Genomic DNA, 12,586 nt, shown 5'->3' with positions numbered 1-12,586 from the left:
TATGAACTGTTCTAACTGGAAATAAGAGCGATTACAATTTCTAAGAAGAGGCAGATAACTAAAACTGTATCAAAGAAAACAGAGAAGAAAGTGCCTACCATACCAGCTGAGACACAGCAACTGCCCAAGACATGCTTAAAATAAAACAAACCATAAATAAAGAGGTAGGGAAAGACGTTTGAGCCAGACAGTAACAATAGGTCCCAGGGCATAAAGTGGTCAAAATCCAGTATTAATACTGTGTGACTTTGGCAGGTCATTGACAATGGAAAAGACAGGTGTTCTCTCTGGTCCTTTATGCAGGCTTGGGTTCTACTGTACATTATGACTATTTTCACGAAGTTCAGTTCAGTTCAGTCGCTCAGTCATGTCCGACTCTCTGCGACCCCATGAACTGCAGCACGCCAGGCCTCCTTGTCCATCACCAACTCCTGGAGTTCACTCAAACTCACATCCATCAAGTCGGTGATGCCATCCAGCCATCTCATCCTCTGTCGTCCCCTTCTCCTCCTGCCCCCAATCCCTCCCAGCATCAGAGTCTTTTCCAATGAGTCAACTCTTCGCATGAGGTGGCCAAAGTATTGGAGTTTCAGCTTTAGCATCATTCCTTCCAAAGAACACCCAGGACTGATCTCCCTGCAGTCCAAGGGACTCTCAAGAGTCTTCTCCAACACCACAGTTCAAAAGCATCAATTCTTTAGCGCTCAGCTTTCTTCACAGTCCAACTCTCACATCCATACATGACTACTGAAAAAACCATAGCCTTGACTAGACGGACCTTTGTTGGCAAAGTAATGTCTCGGCTTTTGAATATGCTATCTAGGTTGTATCATTACATTGAACTGAATGGAATCAAACTGACCTACCTCCCTACCTCCAGTCTATAAGCTTCCTGCCTTTAAGAGCAAGTCATACATTAACACAGTGACTAGCATGTACTAGGTAGTTCATAAATGTTCATTTATTGGACAGTTTTAGGGAAAACTGATCAAAGAAAACATCCAGTCCTGTTTCAGGTTGGTGTGAACTTCTAAATGCAGCAACCACATCTTTTTAAACTTAGCATTCCAGTTCGGTTCAGTCGCCCAGTCGGGTCCGACTCTTTGCAACCCCATGAACCACAGTACACCAGGCCTCCCTCTCCATCACCAACTCCCAGAGTCCACCCAAACCCATGTCCATTGAGTTGGCCCACGGGAGCCACTCAAATGTTAAGTTGAATCTAAAAAGAAATGTCGTTAGGAAAAAACTGATTAGAGTCTTAAGAGAATAAAACTGGGCAAATGCACAGATTACAGATAAGAACCATATCTAACATCTAAGTGAAAATCTCTACAATTTATTTCAGCTTAAGTATATCAACATCATCTGCCCTTTTAAACTAAGATAAAAATTCTATCAATTTACTATATTGTTCCATTTTGAGAATATCACAGTTCCTCAATTTTCAACTTAACCCCTTTCTACAATTCACACATTAAACTTACCCACATCAGTAGTTCAACTAATACCAATTTAATCATTTAATAATGGCATACTGCTATAACATGTAGAGAATTACCATGTAAGAACACAAAACGTTAAATGATGATATGGTATGAAAAAATTAATTCTGAGCTACAAAATATCTAAACCCCAGTCCTGGCTGGAACAAACTATAGTTTTGTCAGGCACCACCTTCAGTTTTGTCACTGGTTTATCAACTGAAACTAAACCACCATGAACTAGCTACCTAACAGTTTTTATCAGCCCCAACTCTCTCTCTCTCTAGATATTCAAAGGAGTTTACAAAAGTATTCAAGTGAGAAAACTAGTTTTACAAACTGAAAATCTTTGTGGCTGGCCTTCATATGAACAGCAGATGTAATGACTCACAAGGTTAGATTGTGTCTTTGCAAAAACTCGACCTTTAGAAGGAAAAAATGGTGTCTACTATTTCATTCAGCACCCAAGAACAGGACCACACTTTACAATCAAATAAGATTCTCTAAGTGCTGTGCTTTCCACTACTCCAAAGCTACATAAAACACAGACTGGCCAACTTTTCCTCAAACGGCAAGACAGTAAATATTTTAGGCTGTTGAAACTACTCAACTCTGTCCTTTCAGTGCAAAAGTGGTCATTAATACTATGTAAACAAAATATTAAAAGATATGCTGTGTTCTAATAAAACATTAAATAGGGAAGCCCACAGCTGCTGATCCCTGTTCTACAGTGATCAGTGTTTTAAGACTGTTCTCCATTATATAATATGAGGGAAATCTTTGAGTGTAAATTTAAGCAAAGGTCTGGTGATACACGGAAGTATGCCTAGCCAACAAGACTATTATCTTTGTTTCCACATGAAAATGATCCGTAATGTCATGGCAAAAGAGGAGATATTGAGAACTAGACATAAGAAAAGGAACTTTGAGGCTCCTTTGTTCCTCTAAATGAATCAGAATTTTCAAACTTACTACAGAACAGAGAAGCTCATCCCACAAGGACAGGAAGGGGAAAAACGGAAAGTAAACAAGCTATAGGTGGCAGGTGTGGCATAATTTTAGGAAAGCCAAGGAAACAGAGATGCTACTTCATTTATAATAGTCTAGAGAGCAAAGAATTAGAAAGTCATCATTCTAGTATTGTTAGGCACTAAGTAATTTAATTAAAGTTATTTTGTCTTCCTAGGATTCCCTGGTAAGAGACACTGACCTCACTCATTTAGGTGGCTCAAACAATATACTCCATTATACAATGTCATCAACTAAAACACTGGTCCCAAGTAAAACCTCCTACATAGTTTTAAACAGTCACTGAAGGCAAAAAAAAAAAGAAAAAAGTTAATCATGTATTTTCCGTACTTCTAACCCAAACTCGACCCCATGATATACTTCTATCAAACATGCCATGTCTTCATGCCTGCCTCCTTTTTCTACTCACCAAAATTTTCTCTGGAAGGGGTCAAACTTATTTACATCAAAAAAAAAATAAAACAAAAACCAACTTACATTCAAGAGTGTCAAAACCAACAGAAGCTCAAATTTTATTTCTTACAAATAAAATAAACTTTCTCTAAACTTTGAAATCTCAGTCATCAGCAAACAAAGAAAAAAAAGACAAGATGAGAATGTTGCCATGCCACACCCTAGAGGACGGACCCAATCACTTCCTCACCACTGTGTGGAAGCGGAGAACGGCGTCTGTTCCTCCTTTCTCCACGTGGCTGCCCAGCTAGACTAAATTCCGCAGCTTCCTTTATCGCCAAATGTGGCAATGGGGCAGAAATGTGCCTTTGCCTTGCCTAGAATGTGGATGTGATACCGGGAAGCTCACAGTCAAGTCACAATGCCAGCCCTGGCCTGCTCAAGACTTCTTCACATGAAAAAATTAACTCAGTTTTTGAGGTCTCTGTGAGAACAGTCCAAACTATACTTTAACTGACCATATGTTATATTTTACTATGCTGTCCAATTTCATAGGTTCTAAGTTAAATATTTCTTTAAAAGAACACCTTATTTGGCTGAAAGCTTTAAATCATTTAACTAAGCAATCCGTAAACAGCAGTACCAGGATTACAGTAGTGATTTTCTCGGACACCATCTTTCTTATCTGATAGTCAAAAAACTGCTGGCTCTGCTTACATGGAAGCAGCATATTATGGTACAAACATAAAAGTATCTAAAAATAACATATCAATCCTTTTTTTTTGGTATGACTGTGAAAGTGAGATGAAAAATCTCATGGAATCACCAAAATACCTGAAAATTAAGCACTAGTAGATTTTCCACTTTAAAGGTATAGAGTGGCAATACTACTAAAATACAAAGATTTCTTAAATGGATATAAATGTTGTCTCTTCCTGATTTCCGGCTTACTTTCATGATTATTACATAGGGATAGACATGATGGTATAAAACAGGGGTGAAAAGATCAGGCTTGGTTGAATGTAGTAAATGCTTCTTCTTCCCCCAAAGCTAAGTTGTTGGCATGCTTTGATAGTATCTAAACTGTCTCCCCTTTAAAAATAGTTTTCATCTTTGGCCAATATCACTGGTTTTCCTCTCTGTTACATGTAAGGATCTGTTTCTTTTTCTCCCTTCCCTCCCCCCACCACCCTAGAATTTGCCCTTTTTTAAAATATAAATTTATTTATTTTAATTAGGTTAATTAATTTACAATATTGTATTGGTTTTGTGATACATCAACATGAATCCGCCACAGGTATACACATGTTCCCCATCCTGAACCCCCCTCCCTCCTCCCTCCCTGTACCATCCCTCTGGGTTGTCCCAGTGCACCAGCCCCAAGCATCCAGTATCATGCATTGAACCTGGACTGGCGATTCATTTCATATATGATATTATATGTTTCAATGCCATTCTCCCAAATCATTCCACCCTCTCTCTCTCCCACAGAGTCCAAGACTGTTCTATACATCAGTGTCTCTTTTGCTGTCTTGTATACAGGATTATCATTACCATCTTTCTATATTCCATATATATGTGTTAGTATACTGTATTGGTGTTTTTCTTTCTGGCTTACTTCACTGTGTATAATAGGCTGCAGTTTCATCCACCTCATTAGAACTGATTCAAATGTATTCTTTTTAATGGCTGAGTAATACTCCATTGTGTATATGTACCACAGCTTTCTTATCCATTCATCTGCTGATGGACATCTAGGTTGTTTCCATGTCCTGGCTATTATAAACAGTGCTGCGATGAACATTGGGGTACACGTGTCTCTTTCAATTCTGGTTTCCTCGGTGTGTATGCCCAGCAGTGGGATTGCTGGGTCATATGGCAGTTCTATTTCCAGTTTTTTAAGGAATCTCCACACTGTTCTCCATTGTGGCTGTACTCGCTTGCATTCCCACCAACAGTGTAAGAGGGTTCCCTTTTCTCCACACCCTCTCCAGCATTTATTGCTTGTAGACTTTTGGATCACAGCCATTCTGACTGGAGTGAAATGGTACCTCAGTGTGGTTTTGATTTGCATTTCTCTGATAATGAGTGATGCTGAGCATCTTTTCATGTATTTGTTAGCCATCTGTATGTCTTCTTTGGAGAAATGTCTATTTAGTTCTTTGGCCCATTTTTTGATTGGGTCATTTATTTTTCTGGAATTGAGCTGCATAAGTTGCTTGTATATTTTTGAGATTAGTTGTTTGTCAGTTGCTTCATTTGCTATTATTTTCTCCCATTCTGAAGGCTGTCTTTTCACCTTGCTTATAGTTTCCTTTGTTGTGCAGAAGCTACTACCCAAAGCAATCTATAGATTCAATGCAATCCCTATCAAGCCACCAACGGTACTTTTCACAGAGCTAGAACAAGTAATTTCACAATTTGTATGGAAATACAAAAAACCTCAAATAGCCAAAGCAATCTTGAGAAAGAAGAATGGAACTGGAGGAATCAATCTGCCTGACTTCAGGCTCTACTACAAAGCCACAGTCATCAAGACAGTATGGCACAAAGACAGAAATATAGATCAATGGAACAAAATAGAGCGCCCAGAGATAAATCCACACACCTATGGACACCTTATCTTTGACAAAGGAGGCAAGAATATACAATGGATTAAAGACAATCTCTTTAACAAGTGGTGCTGGGAAAACTTGTCAACCACTTGTAAAAGAATGAAACTAGAACAGTTTCTAACACCACATGCAAAAATAAACTCAAAATGGATTAAAGATCTAAACGTAAGACCAGAAACTATAAAACTCCTAGAGGAGAACATAGGCAAAACACTCTCCAACATAAATCACAGCAGGACCCTCTATGACCCACCTCCCAGAATACTGGAAATGAAAACAAAAATAAACAAATGGGACCTAATTAAACTTAGAATTTGCCTTTTAAAAAATCTCATCGAGGCTACCAACCACTGTGGCTCTATTTTTTTTTCATACTTCTCTGTTGCCTGTCATATCTCAAGAGACAGAGAGCGTGGTGCCACCAGGTACAATCCTTGCTGCACATTAGCAAGCTGCCCTTGCTGGGGTGCTTTTTAAATTACCACTTCCCAAATCCCACCCTAACCCAATTAAAAAAGAATCTAAAGGATTTCAAAAGCTCCCCAGGTGATAACCAATGTTCAGTGAAGGTGAAAGAAAAAATATGGCCTCTGAAGATCACAAAATCTATATTCAAATCCCAGTTTTGCAATTTAATAGCTGTGATTTTGGACAAGTTACTCAACCTTCCTAAACTTCATTTATTCCTAAAGTATCCACTGCATGTCAAGCACAATGTCAGCTGTTGAATTAGGGTGATCATGACAGTCCCCGTCCTCTAGAAGGTTACAGAACAAATAGGAATTACAGGGAAAAAAGTGAAAGTCGCTCAGTCATGTCCAATTCTTTGCAACCCCCATGGGCTGGAGCTCACCACGCTCCTTTGTCCATGGAATTCTCCAAGCAAGAATACTGGAATGGGTAGCCACTCCCTCCCCAGGGCATCTTCCAGACCCAGGGATTGAACCCGAGTCTCCTGCATTGCAGGATTACCATCTGAGCCATCAGGGAAGCCCGTACAAGCAAACAAGTATAATCCTAAAGGTCTACAAGGACACACAGGGAGGAAATCCAGTCTAGACTCCGGGGGTCAGCAAAATCTCTAAAAGGGTAAAAGCAAGGCTGAGTTCTGCAGGACAAGTAATGATAGCCAGATAAGGCTGCTAAAGCAAGACAGAGGAGGAAGTGTATGCAAAGGCCTGGATAGAAGTCAGCTTATTTGGGAGATATAAGTAGTTCAGCAAGACTAAAATGAGAATGAGGGAGGAATAACAGATGAGGATAAACAATGACTTCAGCTTCCACATTTGCAAAACAAAGATATTATTTGCTCTGCTTGGTTACTCAAAGATTAAATTATATATACAGCAAACTGTCTGGAACACAACAGGTACTCAGGTGATAAATTCCCTCACTTTTCACCTTATACATGAGAAGAAGCTTGCCTTTTATAAGCATTTCGAGCCAATCAACCACACACTTTTTCTTCAGGTGATTTCTTCATAGCACAGAATTCAACAGTACATTCTTTTCAGCTGTTTTGTTTTTCTGGGGTGCATCTTATCTACTGTGGATTAATGAAGAGTCAACTCTTTGGTCTCAAAGATGCTAATACTGAGACTTCTAAAGGTTCAGACACTTGAGGGTTCCCCAGGATGTAGATAAAAAAGGTTTTAATGTATTGTTTAAATGAACTGAAGCTGTGAAGCAAAACAGAATGAGGACCACAATACTTCAAATCCAGCCCTGACTCTGATACTCATATGAGCTTTGTGCTTAGTCACTCAGTGGTGTCTGACTCTTTACAGCCCCACAGACTGTAGCCTGCCAGGCTCCTCTGTCCATGGGATTCTCCAGGCAAGAATACTGGAGTGGGTAGCGATTTTCTTTTCCAGGGGATCTTTCAGACCCAGGGATCAAATCCAGGTCTCCTTCACTGCACACAAATTCTTTACTGTCTGAGCCATCAGGGGAGCCCTGACTTTGACTTGAGTTAGATATCAATGATTTTCGTTGGGTAAGAGACATCTTTCTGTGTCTTGGTTGGTTCCCTTATCTGCCAAAATGAACAATATAAAACAGGATCCCTTAACACAATATAACAGAGCTACTTTTTAATTGCCACTGCCTCACTCCCCCCACATTAAGGGATGGGTTAGGTAAGAACAGACTCTTCAAAGCTATCTTTCCCTGATAGAGATCCTGGAGGTCAGCCATAGCTGGCAGCATAGATGTATATCAGACTTTTCATGGTCAATTGATAAACCTACCTAGATTCTGCAGATGTCCTTCGGCTCCAAAATGCTTTGATTCTTTTAAATACTATTTTGCCCCTTTAAGAATTAATTCACATAAACCCTAAAAACAAGTCTAAAAATTAATTTATTTCTGAAGAGAATATTAATGACTCAATTTAAAATGAGAGGACTCACCCAGAGAAGAACTACCAATACAAGTTCAGAATGGCAAATACTGTCAAGATGCTACTTTCATTATCTTTCCTGGTACAGGGTTTATTAGTAAACTTTACTATTCAGTTTTATGTTTCAATATGCCTCAACTTAGAAAAGCTACTTTTAGAAGCATGTGAGGTGATAATGTTAATTAAAATTGCGGTGGTAGTCATTTATGTATATAGCAATCATTATGTTGTACACCTTAAATACAATTTTATATGTCAATTAGATCTCAAACTGAAAAAAAAAATCAATACTAGCACAATCACAGGAAACATACTACCTTAAAACATGTCTGTGTGTGCTTAGGTGCGTAGTTGCTCAGTTGTCTCTGACTCTTTGTGACCCGATGGACTGTAGCCCACCAGACTCCTCTCTCATGGAATTTCCAGGCAAGAATACTGGAGTGGGGTGCCATTTCCTACTCCAAGGGATCTTCCCGACCCAGGAATTGAACCTGAGTCTCTTGGGTCTCCTGCACTGGCAGGCAGATTCTTTACCACTAGAACCATGTGGGAAGCCCTCACCTTAAAATATGGAGACTTCTATTAAATATTTTTGGTCTTAAGCGTGAAATTTACTACATTCTGAATGGCATCACAACTTCCCACATGGAATGACACAGATATATTAGATTTCTTGGTAAGAAAATCAAATGATTTTAGTAACTCACCTGCACATTAACGTAGAGAATATAGTCAGCTGATCAATGACTTTTAATTTAGAAGTATCTGTACTTAGAAAGAAGTAACTTTTGAGTGCCTATTATATACCAATCGCTGTGCTAAAGAGACTTATGTGTATTATGTCATTAGTCCTCTGAGGTAAGTACAGTCATCTCTCAGTATCCATGGGGGATCCGGTTCCAGGATACACACACCTCCATATTAAAATCTGCAGATGCTCAAGTTCCTTATATAAAATGGTTTAGTATTTGCATATAACCTACGCACATCCTCTCTTTCACTTTAAACCATCTCTAAGTTACTTATAATACCTAACACACAATGCATATGTTATATATATAGCTGCTGGTGTGCAGCAAATTCAAGTTTTGCTTTTTGGGACTTTCTGGAATTTTTTTCCAACTACTTTAGATCGGACGTTGGTTGAATACTCATATGCAGAACCAGCATCCTCAAATACAAAGAACCAACTGTACTATTATTAGCACACTTATTTTACAGAAGGGAAGTGGACCTTAGATTTTGCACCTTACTCAGTTATTCTTTGAACTCAGAGCTCAAGAAAAATCCTTAAACTCACTCTGGTTCAAAGCAGTTTTCTCTAGGTACAATACACCTTAATTAACTTAAAGTCTTAAGAAAATTAAAGCCACATTATAGCACAAACTTTATAAACAGTGACTGAATTTCCCCTTCAGTTTTCTCTTTAATATGCCAAAATAATTCTAGAACCTGAGGTTTCCAAATCCTTTAATCATTTATGGTGCTCTCTGCTATGCCTACCATTAGAATGATTTTAAAAAACATTAATACTGTATCAATTATTTTTAAAAGCACAGAGATAATCAAGAGATCCTAGTAGTCTTAAACACTACCCTCAAACCAAAAGATAAATGGAGACTGGGAAACTTGCATTCTGAAGTGCCACCATCCAGATAAAATTACTCTGTGAATTAGAGTAATTTCAATCAGATTCTATAAAATGGAACATTTTTCTCAAGACTAAAATTAGAGTGTAACCATAGGATAGTTTAAGGGCCCAAACTTTGGAACATAAAACGGTCTGACACGTGTCAAATTCAACAGCAGAAGGCAAGCAGCAGGGGCTAGGGAGAGAAGGAACAGTTTAGAAAAATAGTAATAAATGACAAAATGACTTACCTATTCCTCTCACTGGCAGTTGTACCTTAATTACTCTCAAAAATCACATGCTGCTAAAATAAGTCCTAATATCTTACTATACGGTGTCCTGCATTTACAGTTAACACATTACATTATTAAGAGAATCCCCAATGGTATTTCATAAGCATTAGAAACAATTATATTTTCTTAGAAGGCACAAGCACTTATGACTTAACAGTTATTAACACATAACAAACTGGTGTACATAATCTAACAAACCAATGTAGATGTATATTACCTCTGAGGTAAGTACAGTCATCTCTCAGTATCCATGGGGGATACTGTTAATTCCTTAACTCATTAATCACTCTTAAAAAGGATTACTTTCTTCAAAATACAAATGACAATAACATAAGCACAATTTAAAGTGTCACATAAGCTATTTGGTAATAAAAATCAAATGAATTTTTTTAAATTGTTATTATACTTAAAGTCCATTTACTATGTAAGAACTCAGCATGACAAACACAAAGTTATTAAATGAGGAGATTCCACTTCAGTTGTGTGACAGGAAGTACTAGCTCTGGAAGTTTAGAAACAGGAATACCAAGCTCTGCTGTAGCACAAGAAATAAAGGAAAATATGCTGATGAATGAGAGTAAAAAGTTTTTTTCAGTTACAACCTGCGATATATTAAAGGCAAAACCATTCCAAAAGTTAAGGGGAAAAAAATGCCTCATTTTTTTTCACTAGGCTTACATGACAATATGCTTCCTTAGGTACCCTGGAATTCAGATTCTGCAGTTTCGCTCTAACAAGACTGCTTGTGACTCATGTTTTACACATCCTTAGAGAGACAAGGGTGACTTGTAACATTTAACAGGTTAGTTTCATATTTTAAGTTGGATGATTATTAATTTTTTATAGCAACACATAAGTAATATTTTTAAGTGTCTGAGTTTCACAACAGTGAATAAACTGAACGTTACTAAACTGTACAGTTAAAAATGGTTAAGATGGTATATTCTATCTTACCACACAAAAAATTAGAAAGTTAATGAGAAATTACTCCACTTGAATGTTAATAGTAACTTGTTACATAAAATTTGATTACTTGTAAACCAAATTCTTAGGCTTAATTTTTAGTAATTTGTTACTGTCATTAGGAGCTGGATTCGTTTCACTGTAACTAATTTTTAAAGATACTTCCATACATGAGGAAATTCTTTAATTCTGAAGTAGAGAGTGAGAGTGAAGCACTATTCTCAATTAGCATCTTTCAAATCATCTGAATTACTGCCAACAAATACTGGTTATGAAATTATAAATGTGGTTCTACTTCAGCTGATTCTTTCATTCAGTGAAATGCAAATCTCGAAATTAGGAGAGCAAGATCCCTAAATGATCTTTTCTTAAAGCAGGCTTTTCTTAAAGCAGTGGTAGTCTTGATTGTGAGGCAGGCAACACTTCCCACTCCTCAGCCTTTAGCACAATTGTGGCCCAAAATACTAAGGTCAATCATTTTCCATCACCGTTTTCTCACCTGGCTCAGCCCTACCAAATTTGACAGGCTTTTGTAAACTTTCTGGAGGTTCTGTTCAGAAAAGCGTGCAATCTAGGTGAGTTTGGTAGCACGGAAGGGCCTGAGAGGAATCAGCTTGGCTTGGCCGACTCGGGGTGGGGCGGGGGGAATAGTCTCCAGGAAAAGAAAACCGGATTGGCTTCAACTTTGCGCAAACCCTCTTTCTCAGTCACAGATAGCTCCATTCTCGATAAAGGGCTGTGTTCTGGAAAGATCTACCCCTTTCCAACTCAAATGTCATTCCCAGATCAGCTGCTTGAGGGGCCAGAGGCGCTCAACCCACGCCCTCTTCTCCGAGTACCTTCTTCAAGTGCCAGCGCTGGCCTCAGCTCACCCTACAAGCCCCCATCCAAGCCCTGCACGAAAGCCCTACACGAAGACTGGCCCTGGCCTGGACCCCGCCCGTGGACAAGTCTGCCCCACCGTGTCAGCAGGGGTCCCCGCCTGGGCGGCAGTGGCCGTTTGAGGGTCTGCGCTCCATGGTCCGCGGCGGACAGCCGGGACCACAGGAGTCTCTCCGTAGGGGGAAAAGACGGCCTCACCTTGACCCTGATCTCGTAGGTGGTGAAGCGGCCCCGGCCGACCCCCACTGTCTGCGGGTTGCTCACATCGATCTCGAGGAAGTTGCTGGGAGGCCCGTAGGCGTCATTCAGGTTCTGCGGCTTGGTGATCAGCCGCCGGGTGTCCGCAACGGTCTCCGCCATTTCGCTGCTGCAGCCGCCGCCGCCGCCGCCGCCGCCGCGGACTCCCTCCGCCCCCTCAGCGTTCTACCGACACCTCCGCCGCCGCTGCTGCTGCCCGCCGCGGGGACACCGGGCTCGCGCGCAGCGGTCGCAAGGCGAACGAGCACGTAGAGCGGGCGTTCACCCCCACGCGCGTAGCTCCTCCCCGCGTCCCTCCGGCTTCCGCCTCCTGTGCCCTGGAGGGAAACAGCTGACCTGTCGAAACTTCGCGCCCGAGACCCGGGAGACCCAGCGGAAGCCGCGGAAGGGGACTGGGTCTAGGCAGAGAAGGGGAAACGCAGTCTTGGAACTTGGAGGTGCGGACAGGTTCCGGCCGGACTACAGAGCCCACAATGCACCGGGCGAGCGCGCCCCCGCCGGGCTGAAGCAGAGCTGCTACGGGGTCGATTTCCGTGTCGGGATCGGTTTCCGTGTCGGCCTCGGCCTGGAGCAGTGGAAAGAGCACTAGGCGAGATCTTCGCGGCCTTGGAAGACGCGGGGACAAAATTTAAATGGCG

The 12,586-nt window shown here is 40.4% G+C and overlaps 1 protein-coding gene across 1 annotated transcript in view; it reads right to left on the bottom strand.

Moving 5' to 3' along the window:
- The window catches only part of SNX3 (sorting nexin 3), a 48,488-nt gene extending 36,206 nt beyond the window's left edge, over positions 1 to 12,282 (bottom strand). Inside the window, exon 1 of the mRNA XM_052645455.1 lies at positions 11,889 to 12,282. Within this exon, the coding sequence (XP_052501415.1) occupies positions 11,889 to 12,050 (162 nt within the window). The 5' untranslated portion in view covers positions 12,051 to 12,282. The remainder of the gene's footprint in view (positions 1 to 11,888) is intronic.
- Positions 12,283 to 12,586: the final 304 nt, after the last annotated feature.

The sequence above is a fragment of the Budorcas taxicolor genome, chromosome 9 (genome assembly GCF_023091745.1).
Source record: "Budorcas taxicolor isolate Tak-1 chromosome 9, Takin1.1, whole genome shotgun sequence".
Taxonomy (NCBI): domain Eukaryota; kingdom Metazoa; phylum Chordata; class Mammalia; order Artiodactyla; family Bovidae; genus Budorcas; species Budorcas taxicolor.
Note: the sequence above shows the minus strand (reverse complement) of the source record. Positions and strands in the feature narration are given on the sequence as shown.